The 26,264-nt window shown below is 38.6% G+C and overlaps 1 protein-coding gene across 3 annotated transcripts in view; it reads right to left on the minus strand.

Moving 5' to 3' along the window:
• Positions 1-26,264, minus strand: part of DCDC2C (doublecortin domain containing 2C) — a 196,257-nt gene that overhangs the window by 158,073 nt on the left and 11,920 nt on the right. For all 3 annotated transcript variants that reach the window (XM_036752674.1, XM_036752673.1, XM_036752672.1), the window contains exon 3: positions 856-932. In XM_036752674.1, coding sequence (XP_036608569.1) covers positions 856-932 — 77 coding nt within the window. The remainder of the gene's footprint in view (positions 1-855; positions 933-26,264) is intronic.

The following is a 26,264-nucleotide window of genomic DNA, read 5'->3' on the forward strand; positions in this document are numbered from 1 at the left end:
CATAAAGTAACAGATACAGAATTCAAACTCAGGCTGCTATCACCATTCCTTCTACCCTTTCTTACTGCCTTACAGAGGTAGTGTTGTCAAAGAGATGTTGCTCACAATAAGACATCTCTTGATAATGAAAGCTCCTATACATTTAAAAAAACTTCCTTTTGACATCAATAGATACAGCCACTAGATGTGAAATTTAAAGGAACCAACAAAAGCCACCAAGTATTTATTAAATACCTCTTAGAAACAAAGTCCCATTCGCTCCTGCCCTCATCTTTTCCTCTCTTCACAAATGCTATTAAACAAACATTTATTGTCTATAATGAGCACTGTGCTAGGTACTGGCTAATGGTCTACTGAAAGGATGCCTGATTATGATGGTATTTTAGAAGAATAACTTTTCAAAAGGCCAGAATGGGGAATAATCATGGTTCTTCATTGGGAGAAATAAAAGGAAATGTGCACTGATCAAGAGATAACAAATATCAGAGAACTGAGAGGGAGCTCAGAAGTGATCTATTATTCCAAACCCCTACCAAATACAGGAATTCCATTGAGCACTGGGTTTAGAATTGGAGGACCTAAAGTCAAATCATAGCTCTACTGCTTGCTTCCTGTGTTGGCTTTTCTGAGTCTCAGTTTCCTCATTTGTAAAATAAGGAGGCTGGACTAGGTGATTTCTAAGGTCTAAATCTATGCTCCTACTAATATCCCCAATGAGTGGTCAGTCATTCAGCTTCCCCCTTAAAAGAGCTATTGAGGAAAATGAGGAAAACATGCAGGAGTTTTTGCCAGATGAGAGACAGTCACTTTTCGAGAACCACAAGTCCTCACAATCACAAATAACAATATACTTACCTTATATGGCGTGGCTTTCGATGAAATATTTGCCACCTAGAAGGCACAATCATGTCACTGTGCACAACTGGTCTGATCTGAAAAGGTGGGAAAAGCACAGAATCAGGGAATATTTCAAATACTTCTAATTTCTCTCAAGAGTTCCTAGTAACTTCAAAAACTCAGTATCCGAAGTGAGAACACAAAGTAGAGAGTGTTATTCATGTGTGTCTGAGGAAATTATAGGATCATAAATGTAAAACTGAAAGGAGTCTTAAGAGATCTAATCAAATCTCCTCATTTTTCAGACAAGGAAACTGGGTTAGAAGACCTTGGCTCTCACATATACTCACTATATGACCTTGAGCAGTTCACTTAACTTCTGACCATCTTAAGCAACTGTCTAAGTCACTAATGAGTTGCTAATCTACAACTGTGGAGAGTTTTTCCCCCACTAAGGAGTTCCCTCCACTGATGAAATCACAGGTCTTGACCACACTGTGGCCTACCCCCAACAGCGACGATAATAAAAATGTTGTTTTGTTGTTATGTAGGATATCAACCACAGGCAAAAACAATTTTTTTTCTCCTTGTTACTCCCCATGGGGACATGATTAAGGAAAGAAATGTTTCTAAAAAGGGACCAGGGAATACAAGAAGCTAAAGAGAGAATGACCCCAAGGCAGTCAGTAACAGAACAAGGAAGCTGTCATCCAGAAGAGAATCTGCAGCTAAGGGTATCTTCCTACATAATCACCTCTCTGTTCTGATGCTGGGGGTGCTTGTACTGATGATTTTTCTTTTAAAGCTGAAGATGCATTTCTGAGGTTCAGTTTTCTCTTTAGTGATATTCACCTACTTATAAAACTTTTCCGGTCTACTACCAGGATCATAGGAAGGAACCTTACAGCACAGAATATTATAGCTAAAAAGTCCTTAGAAATCTAGTTCCCACTCCCTCATTCTACAGATGAGGAAATAGAGGCCTGGGACAACCAGACCAAAATCACAAAGGTGCTGAGAGGAAAAGCCAGAATCTAAGTCCAGGTCTCTGAACTCAAAATCCAGCACTTTTCCACGAAAAGAAAAAAGAAGTACCTGTGATTTTAGGGGTCCTAGAAAATCCTCCCAAGTCTAGCCCCATCTCCATAAAAACCTTTGACACTGTCTCATTCCTACTTCCTAAAATTTTACTTAGGAAAATAATTTCTTCAGCTTATCAGGAGTGGCCACAGCTTAGCAGCCTCAAGGCCACATGTGTCGCAGGTTCCACACCCCAGTGTAAGGCTTTGCTTTGTCCTCTGTTAAAATGTGAATGGTGGGGGGAGGAAAACGGAGGGGGCAAGGAAAAGGGAGTGGGGGAGGCCGGGAAGTCTCACATAAACAAGAAGGGAAACTAGACATTTTTCCAGTTCTCCAGAACTCTCATAACTCTTGAAAATAAGAATTACACTCAGGAAGTAAGCAATTAAAGCTGTCTCCACAAGCTGAGACACCAAGAGCCCTAACAAAGTAACAAACTGAAATATTATCAGCAGAGAAAGCTAATCCCCAATGGTTCACACCAAGCACCCTCCCCCCCACTCCATAAGTTCCATGACATACTTTCACACAGCCTGTGGGTTTATGCTCTGGTTTCATTCAGCAAGTTCTTTGCTGCTATTATAGTCTCAGCCAACACACCCCACTCTTACCCTCATATCATCATTCTGTGTCGACAAACAGCAGAACACTACTACCTACCCTACTCTAGAGGAGAGGAGGGCACATACAGGAAAATGGACTTACATTCTTCTAGGGGAAAGAGAGGCAGGAGAGAGGAAAGCAACATGCTGGAACAGCCACTCAAGCAAAAAACTAACTAATGGAGAGAACTGGAGCAGGATACCAGCATGTGGGGGCTGTACCAGGCCTGAAGAAAAGGAGACTATGACTAACCTGGAGCCAGTTCTGTCCCTGCACCCTGCACCACCAACACCCCCAGAAGTTAGTTGGGAAAAGGACTGAAACCTATAAAAAGTGAATTCCCCAACAGAGGAGGAGGCTGAGAAAGCTTTGAGGTCCAGCCTTCAGAGATACACCATCAAAGTGGAACGAGTCAGAAAGTGAGCAATAGAGGAACATAAGAAAAAGGACTGGAAATTACAAAAGATCACAGAAAGAACTTAAGCATGAGCAGACAAATCAACAGGGGCAATGTTAGTAACAGAAGGGAAGATGACGTCTATGCAAATCCAACTATGTATAAATAAATACTGTAAAACAAAGGAAATCAAACCAAAACCTAATGAGGAAGATAATCCTGAAGATTACCAAGAGAGTATAGAAGGATATGAATAGTTCAAGAAAGAAATAAGAATCAGGGGCAGCTAGGTGGCACAGTGAGTAGAGCACCAGCTCTGGAATCAGGAGGACCTGAGTTCAAATCCAGCCTCAAGCACTTGACACACTTACTAGCTGGGTGAACTTGGGCAAGTCACTTAACCCCAATTGCCCTTCCTTCTCCCCTCCAACAACAACAACAACAAAACAAACAAAAAAAGAATAAAATTTAAAAAAAGAAATAAGAATTATAAGAGCAGAATTTATTATATACATATAGCAGAGATAGTTGGCAAAGTAGAAAAATTTGACTTGACAGTAGCTAGGTTCTCTAAAGAAGGAAAAAAAAACAAGTGATTAGGTATGCAAATATAATGAAGTTAAGAAAAATGTGGAAGAAAAAAGAAGCAAAAAAGCACTAATGTTAAAAGAAAACATGATCTCTATGCCCCCAAAAAATGTATTAATCTCAGAGACAGAATATGCAGAGAAAAATTAAGAATCAAAGATTTCCCAGAAGAACATGACAAATCTGCAAATTTAAACAATATAATGAAAGAAATAATACAACAAAACTTCCCAGAACTTTCAAACACAGAAAATAAAATGCCAATTGAATCTATAGATTTCCTCCAAGGAAAAAAAATATGATGCAAATTCCAAGACAGATTAATTAGTTAAACTTAGTAATTCTAATGACAAACAACAAATTCTGCAAATGACTAGAAGAAAAATCTTGAAATATAAGAGAAAGAAAATTTGTATAACACAAGACAATTCTACACCACTAGAAACCAGAGAAGGTAGTGGAATATTGTATTCTGACGAGCAAAGGAATTCAAAATGCAACTCAACTTGACGTATCCTATAAATCTGAACCTAATAATTATTAACAAAAAAAGATAAATGTTCAATAAAAAGAGAGCATTGAGAGAGAGACAGAGAGACAGAGAGAGATGAGCAGACTATTCACTTTACAAATACCTGAGACAACAGGAACCCAAGGAAGGCAAATAAGTATAGCTACCAAGGAAAGTACAAATAACAAAATAAATTTCCCTATGTCTGGATGTCTATTAAATAGAGAAATAAAAACAGAAAGAAAAGGGCCCCTATGGGGTTTAAAAAACTCACAACAACAAAATAACAACAGAAGAAGACTTCATGATGATGATTGACGATGACTGATGGTGATGATGATGATGATGATGATGATGATGATGATGATTGACAATGATGATTGACGATGATGATTGACGATGATAAATAGGACTTACTATGTCAGGCACTAGGCTAAGTGCTTTACAATCATTGTCTCATTTGATCCTCACAACAGCTGCCTGGGAGATAGGTGCTATTATTATCCCCATTTTATAGATGGGGAAACTCAGGAAAACAGAGTTTAAGTGACATGCCCAGGATTATATGGCTAGTAAGAGTTTGAGGACAGATTTAAATTCAGGTCTTCCTTATTATAGGCCCAACACTCTATCTGCTGCACCACATAGCTGCCCCAGTAAAAGATTTCAGTAAAAAATATGCAAGGAGATACAGATGAAAACAAAACTGAAATAGAAGTAATGGTGGCAAAACAGAGCGAAAACACCATGGACTAAATAAACCCTACCACCTAAACACACACACACACACATACACACACACACACACACACACATACATACACACACATGCTTGTACTGGTGAATTAATTGTTTTAGTGTGAATGAAACTAAGAATGGAAGTATAAAAGGGTAGAAGAGGTAGGAGACAATGTATATTATTAACTAGTAATCTAATCCATTTAACGATAATGAATAAAAGAAAAATTACTCCTATAGTCACTCAGGAAAAAGAGAGGCACCTCAGAAGACTTGGTAAAGAGAGAGGGATTGAAAAGGGGAAAAGAATTAGAGAAATCTTGGTTCAATAGTGGGAGGGAATCCCACTGCAAAGCACAACAACAGTAGGAAGAAACAGTCTATAATGAAAGTAACAGTGTTAAAATAGGTATAATCTTCAAGGATTTTGGTGCTCAGAGTGTCCCCTAATTTGGAAAGTATCGTGCCTCCATCCCTCAGAAAAGGAATCAGAGTTTCCGAGGGCAATCAGCATCCAGAAGGGTGAGAGGGCATCTATTCAGAAAGGAGATTTCATGGCAAATAGAAAAGAAAATGGTCATGGGGATGGTAGGAAATGGAAATGGAGGAAATATTAGAGACACGGGAAAATTCTATCATAGGACAATAATTTTCTTTATCTCCTACAAGAATTGATACCTCTAAGAGTGAGACACAAGAGGAAAAAAGGGGAAAAGTGGAAAGACCCATAAGGCAATAACAAAAATTGTTTAGAAGAGGGAACCCAAAATATGTACCTTGGCAGCTTTAATTCCATGAATAACAGGGAGACTAAAGAAGAAACATAGAAACTTAATAAGGACCATGAATCAAAGAACAAAGGTTTAGAATAGACAGAAAGAGAAGAGAACTAATGAAGAGAACAAGATAGAAATCATTTTCAGAAAAAGGTGGGAATAAAGGAAAAATAAAAGAAGTTGAAGGGAAAGAGAAAAGGCAAGATTTTTATTAACAGTTTGAGACAAAAGGGTGGACAAATTATATAACTGGATAAAATGGAAAAAGAAAAGGAGTTAATGTTAATAAAATTCCAGAACTAAGGAAAGGGGTGACAAATGGAGGGAATTGGGGGTCAGGGGGCAGAAAGGCTTTAAGGATGAGGGGAAAAGAGCTGGGAAAATAGGCTTGGCTTCAAGGTGAGTAAACAAAAATAACTGAAGAAACAATGTACTGTCTTTAAAGAGGAAAAGGAATGAAAACATCCCAAATTGAGGGGGGAAACAGTCAAATGAAAAAATATATATATATATATATAAATCTGACTCAAAACTTAAAAGATGAATGGATTAAATAATCAAAATAAGATGAAAAAATTGACAGAATAAGAAAATAAAACCCTACAATCCCTTGCTTACAAGAAGCAGATGTACAAAACAAAAACATACTTAGAATAAAAATGAGAGTCCAGAACAAAATTAACTATGCATCATTGAATCCAAAAGAGCAGGAGTTGGAATCATGCTATTGGACACCCAGTATGTTAAAAAGATACAAAAGGCAAGGACTGGTGAACTAAATTTGCATTTTTAAAAATTACAAAGTCAACAAAAATTCACAGACCCAAAATGAACACAAAAGAGAGAGGCTGAAAGAGGAGAAATAAACTGGAAGCTAAAAAGACTGTAGAAATTATAAACAAAACTTATAATTCTTATGATTCTTTGAAAAGATGAACAAAAGTGATAAACCTTTAGCCAACCTGACTTAAAAAGAGGGCAAAAAATTAAATAAATAAAATAGTGAATGAACAAGGTAAAATTACCAGAAAAAAATAATGAAAAGAATTGTCAGAATCTAACATGCACAGTTGTATGTTACCAAAACTGAGAACCCAAAAGTAGAGCAATACCTAAAAAAATATAAAATTTTCATACTAGCAGAAGACAAAATAGAGATCTTAAATAACCAAATACCAGAAAAGAAAATAGAACTAACTGTAAGGAACTACCAAAGAAAATTCATTTCTGCTGCTGATGAATCAATTCAGAGGAGAATTCTATTGAACTTTTTAAAAAAATTAGTACTAATACTACACAAATTATGCCCAAAAAATGAGAAAAAAACCACTCTACCAGACTCCATTTATAAGACAAAAGTAGTATGAATATCTAAACTAGGTGAAGATAGAGCAAAGAAGTAAAACTATAGAACAATATCATTAGTGAATATTAATTTTTTAAAATTAAATAAAATTCTATCAGACTTTGGTAAATCATCCAAAAAATCATTCATTATGACTAAGTTGGATTTACACCAGGGATATGAGGATGGTTCAACATTAGGAAAAGAATCAACAGACTCAATCATTTTAGAAACAAAAACACCCAAAACCACATGATTATATCAATACATACAAAAAGGGCCTTTGACAAAGTAGAACACTCATTTAAACTATAAAAAAACAAAGCACAAGCGTAAAGGGATCTTTTTTTGACATTATCAAAAGTATCTACCTAAAACCAATAGCAAGCATCATATACAATGGGAACACACTAGCAGCTTTCCCAATAAATATAGGAGTAAAGCAAGGACACATGTCTCACTGGAATTATTTTGTATAATTCTAGAAACGCTAGCAAGAATAAGGAGAAAAGAAGGAAAAATTAATGATATAAAACAGGAAAGAAAGGAAATAAAACTGACCCTATGCTGGTATTCTAATGACATGATTTATCTAGAAAATCCAAGGGAATCAGCAAATATATTGAGATAATTAATAGCTTTAGGAAAGTTGTAGCTACAAAATAAACCCTCAAAAATCAGCAGCATTTCTATATGATAATAACAAAATCCAAGGGGCAATAATAACACAAGTGGAAATGTGATTCAAAATAACTAAAAGAATGCATAAATTTTTAAGAATCAGTCTACCAAAGCACACAAACTACTTGTATAGATTCAATCACAAAACTTTCCTTAAGTAAATAAATAACTTAAATAGCTGGAAGAATATTCAGTACTCATGCCTGGGCCGTGCCAAAATATGTTATTTTTTAAATGACAATATTACAAAAGTTAATTTGCATTTTAATGGAATACCAAGCTGCCAAAGGGATACTTTATAGAACTTGATAAAATAATAAAATCATTTAGAGAAACAAAAATTTAGATGATCAAGAGAAAATAACGAAAAAAGACAGAGATGAAGGAGTAATAGCACTTCCAGGTGCCAATTATGTTATAAAGCAGCAGTCATCAAAACCATTTGGTGTAGGTTAAAAAACAGAGAAGTAGAAAAATGGAACAGACTAGAAAAGGGAAAATCAAAAACAATGGATATCTCAATATCCCAATGTTTGATAAACTCAAAAATAAGTTACAGGGGAAGGGAAATCTCCCTATTGATTAAAAACTACTGAGAAAGTAGTCTGGAAGGAATTAGGCATAGGCAAACATTTCATACCATGCTCTACAATAAATTCTAAATGGGTATATGGACTCAATATTAAAGATAGTATTTTTAACCAAGCAAGAAAATTTTAAAATTACAACAGGAAATGGATAATTTTGATTACATGAAATTGAAAAGCTTCTACACAAACAAAATTAATACACCTATGTTAAGGAAGAAAGGAGTTGAACAGGGGAAAATTTTTATATCAAAATTCTCAGATAAGAGTTCTGTATCATATTGTGTGTTCATATATATATGCATATGTATATACATAATATGTCTATACATGTGTGATGAACATATATAAATTGTATGTACATATAACAAAAATCCATTCCCCAGTAGATAAGTAGTCAAGGGAAATAAACAGTTCTCAAAAATAATTGCAAACTATTAATAATCAGATGAAAGAATGTACCAAGTCACTGATAACAAGATAAATGTAAATCAAAGCAACCCTGAGGCTTTGTCTCATAGCAGCATATGATTAATGACAAAGATGGTGGGGATGTGGAATGATAAACACATTAGTGCATTGTTGGAAGACCTGTGAATCAGAACAGCCATTTTGGAAGGCAATTTGGAATTATGCAAATTAAGTAACTAAAATGTTCATACCCTGTGACCTAGAGATTCCAATAGTAGGCACGTATCCTAAGGAAATCATTGATAAGAAAAAAGTCCCCATATACACTAAAATATTTATAAATCACTTTTTGTGATAGCAAAGAACTGGAAGCAAAGTATATGTCTTTTCAAAGGGGAATGGTTAAGTACATTATGGTACATGAATATAATACAATATTACTGTACTATAGGAAACAATGCATATGATGAATACAGAGAAGCATTGAAAGACTTAGATGGACTGATAGAATGAGTAAGCAACCAGAACAAGAAAACAGTACACACAATGACCATAACTGTGTTAATGAAAAGAACAGTCATAAACCAATTGAAGGTGAATGTTACAGAATTGCCAAGAACAAACATGGTTTCAAACCAGATATGAGAAGCTATTTCCCCTTTCTCCTTTGCAGAGGTGGGAGGTCCTTATGTGTGGGACACTGCATATGTTTTTGTACCTTTTCAACGTATTGATCAATTTTGCTGATTTTTTCTCTTCTTCCTCTTTTGCTCCCTTTTTTTCTTCTAAAAATATTCTTTGTTATATAGGATATCCTCTCTAGAGGAAAAATTTAAGTAATGCAAAAACAAAAGATATAAATAAAAATTCTTTTTTAAAAATGTTTTCAAAAATAAAATATTTTCTCTCACATAGAAAAATATGATGTAATAGAAAGATAATCTGGGTTCAAATTTGGTTCTGCTTTTTATTACCTATATGACTTTGGCAAGTCACTCAACCTCTCTTACTCTACCTTTCTTCTATAAATTAAGGGGTATTGGCCTCGATACTCTCTAAGTGATTTAAGTTCTTCTAATTATGATAGCTGGCACATAAAACCCTTTATGGCAGTTCTGCGAGAAAGGTACCACAGGAATTATCCATTGGATAATCCTCCCACAATCCCCAAATTTTTGGATGGGAAAGAGATTCATAGAGGTTAAGTGACTTGCCTGCGGTAAGACAACTGCTATACACCAAAGGTAGGACTAAAAATTAGATCTTCTCCTGTGTCTAAATCCAATACTCATCTACTCTACCACATTGCTTAACTGCCTTTTGAAGGTAGATTTGAGTGGTGGCATGCCATTAAACATTTAACAACCAGTTCTCCAAAAAAAGATGTATATACAACATACTTTTAATTTTGATCTGCATCATAAACATCTTTTCCATCACTTTATTAACTCTAGATAATCAACAAAACAGTCAATCGAGTCCTGATTTATAGAGTTTGCTCATTTCTGAAAGGTAAATGTTCTCACTGAAAATGTAACAAGCAGTTTTTATAAGCCAGTTCAAGCTGGGTCCCACAACTCTGGGAATTAAGAAAGAGAATCATAGGACAACAGATTTAGAACCAGAAGGGACCTTGCAATGCATCTTACCTAACCCTCCTTTTGTAGATGAGAAACTGAAGCCAAGATGGGTTAAGTGATTCGCCCAAGGTCACACTGGGAGTAAAAGGAATAGAACTGATATTTGAACCCAGGTGCTCTCACTCCAAAACTGGTGCACTTTCCCTAAGCTATTCTGAGTGACTCTCATCTCAACCAACAATGGAGTGGGTAAAGAACTGAAAGGCTAAAGGCTTCGATAACAAATCATTTACCCCCACCTCTATTCTCTCCTCTCTCCAATTTGTCCCCTACATAGCTACCAACCTATATTTCTAAGGGGTAGATCTGACCATGGCACTCTTGATCATGTCACTATAGCTCAAGATAATAGAGTGAGTCCTCACTGCCACTGAGATAAAACAAACTCCTCTGTTGGGCATTTAAAGCTCTTTACAATCTGATTCTAACCCATCTTTCCCAAATTATTTTCCTGACCTATCTGCTGCTCTGCAGACAAAATATCCCATCCTTTCACTATGGTGCCTTGTACAATCTGTCACCCACACGTGGAACTCTCTCCTTACTTATCTAGCTTTTGGAATCCCCAATTGATTCAAGGCTCAAGGCTCAATTCAGATCATTTCATAAAAGCCCCCCTCCCCATCACTGGTGCTCCCTCCCAAGGAATTATTTGGTTATACACACACACACATGTATGTATGTATGTATGTATGTATGTATGTATGTATATGCATGTGTATAATTTATTTGAATAGATTTTCTTTTCCCCCAGTATAATTTAAGCTCCTGGGGGTAGGGATTGTTTCTTTGGCTTTAATCTAATCTACCAGCCTCAATGTCCCATGGCAGTATTACCACACCTGGCCAACATATGTTCTATAACGAAAACATTTCAGCTGAATTTATATCTTGTTTAATATAATTATGTCTATATTTAAATAACAAAATAAAAAATTAATCAAATAACCTAAATTTTCCCAAAAGAATAAATGATGATTCTCTTTTCAGAGGTCTTGGATCGCTTATAAGGAAGGTAGAACTAAGTGACATGAGATTTCTTCCAATGTTGATATTCTGAGACATCAGAATTTTTTCTGAGAGCAAATTTTGATGGGAGATGGCGAGATGAGAGCAGGGAAGTAGTATGAAGGGAAAGTGCCCTAGGAAGGGACTAGAACACCTCTAAAAGGGAAGGCTATGCCTTTGAAGTATTCTGAGAACACACAAGTTTGTTTAGAGAGCCCTCTGATGTTTCAGGAGCCACAATCACCAGGTGGACACCAGGTGAGAAACTACAAATGAAGAATAAAAAGCCAACACCATTACCAGCAAAAAATCTATCTATGCATATATATACATATACATACATATATGTATGTGTACATATGTGTATGTATATATATGGGGGGATATGTGTGTATGTATATGTGACCTGAAGGGCATACTCTGATAAATGGTATAATAGCAGCATCATTTATACATAGGATCATTCAGAGATCATCTAATCCAACTGCTGTATTTCACTGATGAGGAAAATAAGGCCCAATGAGGGAAAGTTACTTAGGATCATAAAAAGCACTAGGGCTTGGAAAGGACCTCATAAGCTTCCTAGTCCAAACTTCTCATTTTATAGACGAGGAGACTGAGGCCCCAAGAGGGAACGTGACTAACCCAAGGTAACACAGGGAATAGGCGGCGGAGTTTCAATTCTAGCTAGGCCTTCTGAATCCAAATCCACTACTTTTTCTACAACACCTATGACTCAGTCTGGAATCTCAAAAAGTGACATTAGCATCACAGCATACATAAAATGTGCTCATACCATGCAGATAAACGCCATTAAAATTTTCACAGCCTTTGCTTAAAAGACAGAAACACAGGGCCTATATTCTTTACAATCTTAATTAAGGTACCCAAATATTAAGAAACAGCTTTCTGCCTGATTGCACAAAAATATGGAAACAATGAACTAATTGCTCTTTTGATGTGCTAATGAGTCATTAACCTCAAAATCATCTGCATAATTAATACCTCCAGTAATTAGACACAGGATTCTTGGGCTGTTATTGTTTTCCCTCCTATTCCTTTACAGCAAGCTATTGGGAAACGTCAAGACAATGCACTTTTCAAGCCACTTCCTGATGGGAATAAGGGTTTCATTTCACACCTGTCAAAGCAAAGGACTTATATCATTGGTCTTCCCCATGAGACTGAGTGATCCAATAGGCTTTCGGCCCCTTGCTCTAATAACCAGGGGTGATTACTGAGCTGGGCTGAATCAGTAATAGTGGCACTTTCCCAAACGCATACAGTGCTCTCAAGCTGCCATTTTATCCTCATCTCCCGTACCCTCAGTGAACACACCAAACTCCATATTTTTCCCATACCACATCACATATGGGGGGTGGGGCGGAATGGCAATAAATAGCAACAACTTTACTCCTCTTCCCTTGACTTCCGCCAATTTACCAAGATGAAAAAGTTCAGTTTCAGACTCTGCCACATACCTTGGGAAGTCACTTAATTTCTCTTAGTCTCAGTTTTCTCATTAAGAAAATAATGGGGGGAGGAGGGAGGAGCTAAATAACATTTAATGTCCCTTTCCGTTCCAAATACTATGACACTATGAGTTATATTTGATTCATTCCACTCCCTTAATGCTCTCCCCCTCAACTTCTCCTCCATACCAACAGAAACGAATCCTCCCAGAAATGTCTCTAGCTTTGGTACCCTCCCTCTCAGTCTTACTGCTCCTACTCTGAGTCTTTCAGTACCTATCATATAAACTATAATAATAATAGCTGCCATATATATGCACGTTAAACCTTCAAAGAACTTTGCATATATTCTCACTTGATCATCACAATAAGCACATGTGGTAGGTGCCATTATTATGGTAGGGCAGTTTATGTGGGACAAAAAACACATATTACAAGCAAGAATATGCGTAGGAAGGAAGAAGACAATGACACTTCGCCCTCTAAGCTTAGCTTTCGTGCTAGCTCAGATTCGTTTTTATACCAGGCCCACAGGCCTCCCAAAAAAAATTGCAGTTGGTCAGATATAGCTCTGTAGGGATTTTTGGGAAAAGTCTTCAGACAATGGGTTGGGGTGGGGGGTGGGAGTGTTGAACGGTATCTCCATGAAGTAATTAATCAGAGAGGTAAAAGAAATTTCTAATGCTAAATCAGAGCGAGGCTTCCAACAAAGATCCTATTCTTAATGAGCAGAAAGTCAAAGTTAAAAAAAACAGACTAAAATCTGTTGTCACTAGCTAGCTTTTCTGCGTTTCAGAGAGTTTAGTTTCTGGAACAAGGCCTCTCCTTTTGGAAAGGAAATGTTCATTATCACCAACACTTGAAAAATAGCCCCTTTTAAATGAAAGGAAAAATAACTAAGAGTTTTTTTTTTCCTAGTCCAATGATATGGTAGGTGAATGTGCTGCCTTTTGTAGAGTGCTGGCCTATAGTCATCCTCCTGAGTTTAAATTTGGCCTCAGATATTTACTAGCTATCTGACCCTGGGCAAGCCACTTAACTCACTTTGCCTCAGTTTCCTTATCTGTAAAATGAGCTGGAGAAGGAAATGGCAAACCACTCCAGTATCTTTGACAAGAAAATCCCAAATGGAGTCACAAAGCATTGGACACATCTGAAAATGACCGAACAACAACAAACAAAAAAGACTATTTCTTAAGCTGAAAGAATGAAGACAGAACCCACTCTTCTGCTACATGAAAAAGACAGTACCTCAGCTGAGGACTCCAGCTGAAAGCAGAAGTTAGACACAGAAGGACGCTCCATAAACTTGTACCCTGTACAGCCATGTCTCCATATTACTGCAGGACCAGAAGAGCAAAGTTATGCAGCTACCCCCCCCCAAAAAAAGGAAAAGGACATGCCCAAACAGGATAGAAACCACATCCATAGGTCCAGGAGAGACTACACACCCACAAGTACTATGCCTTGCAAGTCCATCAGGAAGCAGGTCCAACAGAAAACAAGAGCATACTGAAGCACTACATGTATGAGTTGCCCCTCTACACAATGCCCTGGCCACTCATGTTCTCGATCTGTGAAGGCAGCTAGGTGGTACCAGGTACAATGCCAGGCCTGGAGTTCAGGAAGACCTGAGTTCAAATCCACCCTCAGACACTTACTAGCTGTATGATGCTAGGCAAGTCACTCAACCTGTTTGCCTTAGCTTCCCTCACAAGATTGTTGTGAGATCAAATGACATAATTTAAAGCACTTAGCTCAGTGCCTGATAAGCAAGTGCTACATAAATGTTAGCAGCTATTATTGTTGTTTCATTACTGTTATTAAATGTATGTGCCTTTCCGTGTGTTCCTTACTATCGATGCTGTGTATATTTTTGGGAAAGTGTATTCTACATCTCTGGGGGAAAATATCTTATAGCTATTTTTCTTACTGTAGTGGCCCCTCTGGAAAACCCTCAACTCACACTTTTAGAATGGGTCTCCCAGGGAGTAAATCCACCAGGTTCAAGGTTTTCCATGGGGGTGCACTCCTTAAACTAGCTTCTGAGCCCCCACTGATGTGTTTATGTCCCAATAGTCAGCCAAAGGACACATTTAGCTCAAAACAATGGCATTTACTGAAATAGCATTATAAGACCAATAGCAGCAAAGAATCTTCCCCATAAACCAAGAGTACAGATTTACAGAAATATACTCAGTACCAGCACGTACACATAAGTGTCATGTAAATAAGGAATAAATTCAGCCAAAGAATGTGTGAAGAGGAGCAACTCATGCCTCTGATGCTGCAGGGTTACAGAGCTACTGATATCCTTGCATGGTTCCCAATGACGTGGATCTCAGAGTCTCTGCCTGGCACTTTTTCACAATCCCTTCTGGACACTGCTTGACTACAGGCCCCTCCATCTTCAGCTTGTGGCTCAGTTATATACTCAGTGGTTTTGTGCTCCAAATAGGGTGCTGACCTTCCAAAGACTGAAATGCAGAAGTCATATAGACTATCTCCTTTCTCTAGGCAAGAGGATGCATAAGAAAATCGATCTCTAGAAGATCTAGTAACTGAAACTCTCGAACTCAGGAACTCTTGACTATGAAGATACTCATGAGGTAACTTGCAAAGTTGGTACTGCCATGGAAATTTCCTTTCTCTGCTAAAAGGCTAGATTGAGACTCGATACCAAAGAAGTTTAGCATCCCATTGCCTCTACACAGAAGGCTTGGGTTCAGCAACATGTTTGCATTCCCTTCTCATACTGCATGTAAATACTAATGCTTTGAAGTGGATGGAAAGGCAATAACTGAAGACATAAATTCAGAATTGTTGACATCCTACTTTGTTTCTATTTTCTCTACAAAGAAGAATGATCTTCAGACTGAAAGGAATAGAATAAATGTACTCAAAAAGGAAAAATAGGATAAATAAGGAAATAAGTATTAAAGTAATCAGACTCAGATGAACTGCCTCCAAGATAGTGAATGTATTGGATATTAGCATAAAAGTGATGAATATGAAGATTTCAGAGAAGTGTGCAGTCTTATGCAAACATATGAGCGAATAGTAAGCAGAAAAGAAACAATCACCATACCAAGGTAAACAGAAAGAACCAAAATTTAAAAACCAAAAACTGAATGTTGTAGAATTATAATGACCATGCTTGTTCCCCCAAAGAAGAGATGAGAAAATGCACCTTGCTGCCATCATTGGAATGGATAGGAACTATGGGTGGGAAATGAGTCCACTACATTCATACCCTGTCAGACTCCAGTGATGTATTAGAAAGTTTTCCTGAATTGCACTTTTTGTTGTTGTGGTTGTTGCTGCTGCTGTTAAAAGGGGAGACTTGATCAGAAGCCCAGAAAGGAAGAAGATATTAAAAAGTATCATGTAAAAAATTGTCTAAAAATAAACCCATGGAGAATAGGTAGTGTGATGCAAGGCTGGAAATGGACAAACAGCGTTCAGGTCTTCAAAATGAGGATGACCCCAGACAATAAGCTAGTGAGTTTGATAAACTTCAGTTGTTAACAATATTATTCAAACACCCAAAGGGGATTTTTTATAAATATTCAGAAAGCATTGGTTCATTAAGAACAAATCAGAGCAGGCTAACCTCATCATTTTTTTCTACGGCAAGATTGGTATATCAGTGAGGGGCACTGACAGAATATACCTGGATTTCAGCAAAGTAATTGGCAAATTATCTCAAGCTATCCTGGTGGACAAGAGAAGTGTAGGCTGAAAGAGAGCAACTAGGCGACTTTGGAACTGCCTGAATAACAAGTCTCAAAGAGCAGTGATTAGAAAATCAATGTCACTGTGGAGGGAGATCTTTATAGGGAGGCTACAGTGTCCTCACTGTCCTTGATCCTGCTTCACTTGCTAGCTTTATCAATGACTTGGTTAAAAGCATAACATATGCATATCAAGTTTGCTCATGCCTTGAGGCTGGAAAGAGGAGCTAACACATTGGATGACAGAACTGGGATCCAAAAAGGTCTTCATGGTCTAGAATAATGAGATGAATCTATTAAGATGACATTTAATAGGAATAAATTTAAAGCCTACATTTAAGGAAGACATCATTTTTGTCTTCATATATTTAAAGGTTTGTCATCTGCATGAGGGATTAATACTTGTTCTGCCTAGACGCAGAAGACAAAACCAGAAGTCACTTATGGAAGTTATTAAAAATCAAATTTTAGCTCATCTTAAGGATTGGGAATCTAAGAGATGACATTCTGGATGTGATGTATGGACAACAACTTTACCAGGCAGTTCCAAAGCCCTGAGCAAGGTAAAGTTGATAGCATGGTACATCAGACCTGGATGCGTGATAAAGGTCAGGGGGAAACTGGTATAAATTTAGGAAATTTGGGAGTTGTATAGCCATCAGATTATTTTCTAGTGTTCCAATTTCTGGTAAATTTCATGCTATTGGTGGTATGATGGAAAAAAAAAGAAAAAGAAAAAAACGATCTTGAACCAGAAGAGCTGGATTCAATAACTGGCTCCTTCACTCATTAACTAAGTGACTATTGGAAAGTCACTGGGACCCAAACCCGGTGCTGAAGTTGGTAAACTAAGTTCCAGGGCATGGGAGGAGACAGGAACAAGGATTCTTCTAGAGCTGCATCCCTTCCGAAACGTTCCTGGATTTTTATACAACAAATATAACACTCCTAAATTTTAAATTTGCAAGGATTCCTAGGCCAACCCCTTTATTTCATGTTTTTCAGGGAGTGTAGCATCATAATATTAGAAGACTTGGGGTCTATGCCTGGTTCTGCTACCAAATAGCTGGGTTAGTTTCTCTGAGCCTCAGTTTTCTTATCTTTAAGCTTTTCTGTCCCTCTAGATATCTTGCTTTGCTTTCTTTATCAGAGAAAGGCAACCCTTTAAATACAAAATAAACCTTTGAAACTTAGAGCTAAAGGGAACCTTGGACCATAAACCGTCAGAGCTGAAAGGGACCTTAGACTGTATAGGATGTCAGAGCTGAAAGGGACCTTAGAAGATAGAACCACAGAACTAGAAGGAAAAAAAGCTTAAAAAAACAAAGAAGTAGAAGGACCCTTAGGACATAGAATGTCAGTGCTGGAAGGAACTTAAGAGAACGCAGACTACTAGAGCAAGAAGGGACCTCAGAGACCTAGTCTTACCCTGGAGCTTTACAAGTGAGGAAATAAAGTCCTAAAAAATTGCCCAAAATTCACCTTTTTAGTTAATGGACAAAAGCCAGAACAAGATCTTGGTCTTCTGACCGCCAGACTAATGTTCCTCCACTACATTGTAAGCCACACATTTCTTGGCACACAAGTATTTCAAGGTGTCCTTCAGTTAATCATCTATTTAAAAAGAGGGTAAATTTTGAATTAAAATATAATCACACCTGAATGATCTATCTTGTACTGGGCACCTATATTATTAAAGTGACATCTAGTATTATCAGTGATATCAAGTACTGAAAAGGCAACTTGTAATAGAAAAAAAAGGAAACAGGAAAAAACAAGAGGCAGCCATGTGGCATTGTGAATGGAGTGCTGGACCTGGAGTTTGAGCCCTAACAGCACTGTTGCATAGCCCCCTGTAAATATTATCCCCTCATTAGAAATAAAAGAACTGGGGGCGGAGCCAAGATGGCAGCTGGTAAGCAGGGACTAGCGTGAGCTCTGTACCGAGTCCCTCCAAAAACCTATAAAAAATGGCTCTGAACCAATCCTAGAATGGCAGAACCCACAAAACAGCAGAGGGAAGCAGGGCTCCAGCCCAGGACAGCCTGGATGGTCTCTGGGTGAGGTCTATCCCGCACGGAGCTGGGAGCTGGGAACGGAGTGGAGCAGAGCCCAGCCTGAGCGGCGTGGACCAAACAGACCAGCAACCAGGCAGAGCATGCCCTAGCGCCCTGATTCAGTGAACTGCAGCAGTTACGAGACTTCTCAACCCACAAACACCAAAGACTGCTGAGAAGGTTAGTGGGAAAAGCTGCGGGAGTGGAAGGAGTTCGACGTTCGGCTTCCAGCCCCAGGGGCAGCGGAGGTGGGGCAGCTACGGCTGTTGTTGCTTCTGGCTCCAGGCCCACCTGGTGGGAAGAATTAAGTGGCAGATCAGAGCAGGAGTGCACAGCCTGCTGAAGATCTAAGCCCAGTCCGGGTTGGGGGTTGGGGAAGGAGCAGTGCTGGTGTGGCAGAGCCGACACCTCCCCCCCAAACGTGGAACATAGAACTCTCTAGTCTACAAGCAGTCATACCCCACTGAAAAACTCAAAGGGCAAGTTAGTTGACTGGGAATATGGCCAGGCAGCAAAAACGCACCGAGATTCAGTCTCAGACTTTGCATTCTTTCTTTGCTGACAAAAAAGACCAAAATATACAGCCTAAAGAAGTCAGTAAGTGCAAGAGCCTACACCAAAAGCTTCCAAGAAAAACATGAACTGGTCCCAGGCCATGGAAGAGCTCAAAAAGGATTTGGAAAAGAAAGTTATAGAAGTAGAGGAAAAATTGGGAAGAGAAATGAGAAGGATGCGAGAAAACCATGAAAAACAAGTCAATGACTTGATAAAGGAGACCCAAAAAAATACTGAAAAATACACTGAAGAAAACAACACCTTAAAAAACAGACTAACTCAAACGGCAAAAGAGCTCCAAAAAGCCAATGAGGAGAAGAATGCCTTGAAAGGCAGAATTAGCCAAATGGAAAAGGAGGTCCAAAAGACCACTGAAGAAAATACTACTTTAAAAATTAGAGTGGAGCAAGTGGAAGCTAGTGACTTGATGAGAAATCAAGATATTATAAAACAGAACCAAAGGAATGAAAAAATGGAAGACAATGTGAAATATCTCATTGGAAAAACCACTGACCTGGAAAATAGATCCAGGAGAGAGAATTTAAAAATTCTTGGACTACCTGAAAGCCATGATCAAAAAAAGAGCCTAGATATCATCTTTCAAGAAATTATCAAGGAGAACTGCCCTGATATTCTAGAGCCACAGGGCAAAATAGAAATTGAAAGAATCCATCGATCACCTCCTCAAATAGATCCCAAAAAGAAATCTCCCAGGAATATTGTCGCCAAATTCCAGAGCTCCCAAATCAAGGAGAAAATACTGCAAGCAGCCAGAAGAAACAATTTGAGTATTGTGGAAACATAATCAGAATAACCCAAGATCTGGCAGCCTCTACATTAAGAGATCGAAGGGCTTGGAATACAATATTCCAGAGGTCAATGGAGCTAGGATTAAAACCTAGAATCACCTACCCAGCAAAGCCGAGTATCATGCTCCAAGGCAAAATATGGATTTTCAATAAAATAGAGGACTTTCAAGCTTTCTCAGTGAAAAGACCAGAACTGAATAGAAAATTTGACTTTCAAACAAAGAATCAAGAGAAGCATGAAAAGGTAATCAAGAAAAAGAACAAGAAAAAGAAATTGCAAGGGACTTACTAAAGGTGAACTGTTTTGTTGACATTCCTACATGGAAAGATGACAAGTATGATTCATGAGACCTCAGTTTTAGGGTAGCTGAAGGGAGTATGCTTACATATATATTTATGTATATATATGGGTGAATGTGTATGTATGTATATATCTATGTGTGTATATATATATGTGTGTGTATGTGTGTGTGTATATATATATATATATATATATATATATATATATATATGGAGAGAGAGAGAGAAAGGGAGAGAGAGAGTGGACACAGGGTGAGTTGAAGATGAAGGGAAGATATCTAAAAGAAATAAAATCAAATTAAGGGATGAGAGAGGAACATACTTAGAGAGGGAGATAAGGAGAGATAGAATGGGGTGGATTATCTTGCATAAAGGTGGTAAGAGGAAGCAGTTCTGTGGGAGGAGGGGAGAGGGCAGGTGAGGGGGGAATGAGTGAACATCGCTCTCATCAGATTTCGCCTAAGGAGGGAATACCATACATACCCAACTGGGAATCTTACCCCACAGGAAAGAAGAGGGAATAAGATAAAAAAAATGGGGGAGATGATGGAGGGGAGGGCTGATTGGGGTGGAGGTAGTCAAAAACAAACACTTTTGAAAGGGGACAGGGTTAAGGGAGAAAATTTAATAAAGGGGAATGGGTTGGGAAGGAGCAAAATACAGTAAGTCTTTCACAACATGAGTATTGTGGAAGGGTTATACATAATGATACACATGTGGCCTATGTTGAATTGCTTGACTTTTTAGGGAGGGTGGGTGGGAAGGGAAGAGGGAAGAGAATTTGGAACTCAAAGTTTTAAAAACAGATGTTCAAAAACAAAAAAAATGTTTTTACTTGCAACTAGAAAATAAGATACACAGGCAATGGGGCGTAGAAATTTTATCTTGCCCTACAAGAAAGGAAGGGAAAAGGGGATGGGACGGGAGTGGGGTGACAGAGGGCAGGGCTGACTGGGGAACAGGGCAACCAGAATATACGCCATCTTGGAGTGGGGGGAGGGTAGAAATGGGGAGAAAATTTGTAATTCAAAGTCTTGTGAAAATATGTTAAATAAATAAAAAAAATAAAGTGGATACTGAACTAAAAAAAAAAAGAAAAAAAAGAAATTGTCTTTTCAAAAAAAAAAAAAAGAAAGAAAGAAAGAAAGAAAGAAAGAAAGGAACTGAGATTCCGAGAGTTTAAATAATTTTGGCTAAGATCAGACCTAGATCCTCTGGCTCTACAGCCAACCTGCAAGTGGTTTTTGTTCAGTCGTGTCTGACTCTTCATGACCCCATTTGGGGTTTTCTTGGCAAAGCTACTGCAGTGGTTTGCCATTTCCTTCTCCAGTTCAGATGAGAAAACTAAGGCAAACAGGGTCAAGCTAGTAAGAGTCTAAGGTCAAATTTGAACTCAGGGAGATAGCTTCCTGCCTCCAGGTCTGGTGTTCTATCAACAATGCCACCTAGAGGACCAGTAAGTGATAGAACTGGGATTTAACCCTATATGCCTTCATTTCCTCATCAACAAAGTGATGGTGTTGCCGGGACTATGTAATCGCTAAGATCCCTTCTACCTCTAAAACAGATGATGCTTTGGAGAGGCAGTATGATGAAGTAATAGAGAAAAAGGATCACCTTGCAGTCAGGATGACTGGTTCACTTCCTACTTCTGACACTGTTTGACCCTGGGCAAGTAGCTTGGGCAATTTTCTAATACTATAAGGTGCAGAACAGTTTCTGATCTGCAAAGTAAAGAGAATTTCCTAACCAGGAGCCCTGAAGATAACAAAACAACAGGAAAGAGAGAGAGAGAGAGAGAGAGAGAGAGAAAGAAGGGAGGGAGGGAGGGAGGGAGAGAGGGAGGGAAGGAAGGAAGGAAGGAAGGAGGGAGGGAGGGAGGGAAGGAAGGAAGAAAGAAAGAGGGGGGGAGAGGGAGGGAGAGGGAGGGAGAGAGAGAGAGAGAGAGAGAGAGAGAGAGAGAGAGAGAGAGAGAGAGAGAGAAAGGCAGGAAGGAAGGAAACTGTGGCTCTTAATTCTCTGTTTTCCCACTATTTCATATCTGCCAAGAAACAGTACAGAATTTTGAGTCGAAGCTTGGGTTACAATCCTATCCCTGCTACTCATTTGCTTTGTGACCTTAGAGAAGTCACTTTTCCTCTCCAGGTCTCAAGTCTGAGATTCTGTAATTCCACCTGCTTGATCTCCAGAAGGCCTCTGAAAAAAATGTAACTAAATTTTGTTGTCATTGTTCAGTCATATCCAATTCTTTGTGACCCCATTTGGGGTTTTCTTGGCAAAGATACTGGAGTAGTTTGCCATTTTCTTTTCCAACTCATTAAGAAAGTGAAGCAAACAGGGTTAAGTGGCTTACCTAAGGTCACACAGCTAGTAAGTGTCTGAGGCTAAATTTGAACTCATAAAGATGAGTCTTCCTGATTCCAAGCCCAGTGTTCTATCCACTGTGCATCTGGCTGCCCCTGTGGAAGGAAGGAGAGGATAAAAAGGAGGGAGGAGGAAAGGGGAAAGAGGAAAAAGCTAGAGCAAAGGGAATCTCACCAGAAACAAACTTCTCCCACTTAACAATTCTGCCCAAATCAATTGTTGGAAGCTAGAGCTAAGAGACAATGAAATCTTACAGAGGCACACCTGAGAAAGTAGGTGTTGTCAGGGATTCAACTGTTGCTGACCTTCTAACACAGAATCGACACCACCGGATTGCTTTTTGTGTTCCTTGTGTCTCAGACTTCAGGCAACCTGGAATCAGTGATCCTTGCACACTAGAGTATCTCCTAAGGCATACACACTTCACATGGGGGCAAAACACTCAAGAGACACAGAGAAAAATACCCCTGGGATGCTTGAATCCCTTACTTGCGCTGCTTTGAATATTGAATCATTAGAGCTAATTTCAACCATTAGAGATGAAAATGCTATCTTTTGGCACATGATGAGAGGGAGTTTGCTGCCCTCCCTCTTCAGGCTTATTGACCATAACTACTCCTTTTATTACACCCACAACTCGGTTACCTTCCTTACTACTATGGTAATATTTCCTCCTCCCTTTCTCCCTTCAGACCAATTCATTCCTCTTTAATTAAGCTTTTTTGACAGCAGGCTTGGAGATGGGACAAACAATGCTTGTGAGCATCCCAGTAATTTTATCAATGACCCCTACCCCCACCCACCACCATTGGAAGGGAAGGAAAGATGAGATGAAATGGTTAGAAAGGGCTCTTGAACCAGGTTTTTATTCATTCAAAAGTTAGGAGGCAGAATTTTAAAAAAAAGAATGAGAGTAAGGCTTTCTCTCTTTTTTGCCTTTACCTTACAACACTGTTTTAAGAGGATGACTGATGTCTCCTTCATAGTAGAATAAGTATAACCAATGTTTACAATTATCCCTTCCACACTGTGAGGGGGAAAAGGGTGGAGGTTAGGGGCTTAGTGCCCCCACAATCTGGAAAATACACATAAATATTTTTGACTCTCTCTTTGTACCAGAGATGTCTGATATTTTTTCTTTTTCTTTTATGGTGTGTTTAGAGTACCTTGTTGTAAAATTTGGATTAAGTATTTGGTCATAGGCTATATGTAAGTCAATGTTAAGTAAAAATACTGTATGAAAAAGAACTTTTTCTGTTTGTCTGCTGACCTTCACATGTCATCTGTGGCTTCTGCAAAACTCCCCCCAAAATTCCTATTTAATTTCTTATGCTGACCTGACAAACATCAAAACCATGATGGGGAAAGTCGTGATGTAGAAGCAATAATTGTATATAGTGCTTTAAAGTTTACAAAGTGCTTTCCTCCCAATAACTCTATAAGGTAGGTGATGTCAAGCAGCAGGGCAGAACCGCAAGAGCACCGGATTTAGAGTGAGAACAGGGTTTAAATCCTAGTTCTATCATGTACCTACCTGGTGACCTTGGGCAAAGTCACCTTGTTTCTCTGAGCTTCAGTTTCCTCAACTGTAAAATGAGGAAGTTGGATTAGTTGTCCTCCATTATGAAGTCCTTTCGAGCTCTAAATCTATAACCTATGACCTCCATTTTGCAGATAACAACACTGAATTTCCAAGAGGTGAACATATTTGTCAGTCTCTGAATCCAGGTCCTCTACCACCACATCCACAGAGGATCCAGAAGGAATATGAAGCATAAGATTGGATTTGAGGAAGGGGATGCAAAAGCTTGGAGCATAAATTTTCCTCCAGAGACATCATGTTTAGATTAAGGGACACTTCCTTGGGGAACCTGGGCATTGAGATAAGAGCTGGTGGGTTGAGGTTTGGGGGAGGGAAGCTGGAGAAACTACTATCAATTATTGGAGCTAAAAATCAAAGCCAGGTCTTCCAACTCCAAGTTTGACATGATCAGAATGAGGTCTGTCCCTCAGAAGAGCTGGGAACCCTCCAGGAGAGCGGTTCTTAAACTCTGTGGTGTTTCGTAACATCCTTAATGGTCTCCTGAAACCCATAGACCCCTTCTCCGAATTTTTTGCCCACATTCATAATTGAAGGAAACTCTCAATTTCAATTAGAGATTGCTGAAAATAAAGATGTAATACTTTTCCCATCCAACTTCACAGACTCTTTTAAAATTTATCCATGAACCCTATGCTTATTTGTGGAACCCAGATTGAAAAGTCTTTCTCTACAGAAGGGTTCAAAAGAGGTCGAAGTTTCTGGACTAGGCTGGATATTCAGCTATGTGGTACCCACTCCCTTAAGTCCTGCATTCCACATTATAAAGGCACCTACTACTGCAAATGGAGAAAAAAGGAATTTACAGCTTGGAACCAACATTTTTAATGCTTCCCCAAATGCTGAATCAGCTTGTCAAAGGGTAGCCAGGTAGAGAAAACCATCAGTAAAAACAAGCTGCTGGGAGAGATTTATAGGGGCCTTCTGGCTATCCTGGCAAGTACAGAGTACAAAGCCAATCCGCTCCTGAAGTCATAGATCAACCAGAGGGAAGAAGTGGAGAATTTCAACCCTAAATTTTCAAAGATTTGGGGATGTATTTTGTAAACAAAGCCAGGCTGACCATATATGCAAGGATTACCCCATATTTCAGGGCCTAGCCCCATTTTCCACTCCACTAAGTACCCATAATGATCTTATATTCTACACTGTCAGTTTGATGCCCTTTGTTTTTTATATCACAGTCATTTCCTAATATAATCCCCCCACTGACCTCCTCTTCCTCCTCCCCTCTAACAAAGAAAATGCTTAAATCGAACCAACCGACACAGAGACTAAATCTAATATTGTAGACAGCCTTTCACACCTCTAGTGGCCCACCTTTCTGCTGAGAGAAAGCATTTTTCACGTGAAGGAGAAATATTTTCTCTGCCTCTAGCCTGCAACTATAAAAACCCCAAAAGGTCCATTTGGTTCCCTGAACAACCCTTAATCCATGACTAGCACCTTCCCCAATAAAGAGGAATAAGACTACAGTAAAATTGATAAATTTTGTCTCATTAAGTCAACTACTGGGTTTTAAGTTGTGTTTAAATTCCTATCAAGATGTATTTTGTTATGTTTGGGGGATGTGTTAATATCATTTTGTGTTATGCTTCAGTTGTTCATCTGGGTATTCAATTTAATGGTGCATAAAATTGAAAAGGAGAGCGTATGAGATGGCATTTTGGGGGATAAATAATGAATGATTTCAACAATCCCAAATTTCTTGATGTGAGATCCCATCTTTGTAACATAAATATTCATCCAGTAATGTTACAGAATATGGCTGGAAACTATGAAAGGCTACAAGTTTCAAAAAAATTAATATTCTGCCAAAGACCAATTTAGAAAGGCACAGCCATGCACTCATGCAACAAACACACTGTGGACAAGCTATGTCACTGATGAGCATGCCAGTCATGTGGTGAATGTGCTATACGAACCACCACTCCACATGATGACCGTGCTATTTCATGTGACAAACATGCCACATCATGCAAAAACATAACATACTGTTATGTGACAAACATACTACATCATGTGACCAACAAGACCAGTGACTGATAGGTTACATAGCATACTACAGCATGTGACAAGCATGCCATTTCATGGGATGAACATGTCATGTGACAACAGTGCCACATCATGTGATGGACATGTCACCCCATGTGTCAAATATACTCTCGTAT

This window comes from Trichosurus vulpecula, chromosome 3 (assembly GCF_011100635.1).
Source record: "Trichosurus vulpecula isolate mTriVul1 chromosome 3, mTriVul1.pri, whole genome shotgun sequence".
Taxonomy (NCBI): domain Eukaryota; kingdom Metazoa; phylum Chordata; class Mammalia; order Diprotodontia; family Phalangeridae; genus Trichosurus; species Trichosurus vulpecula.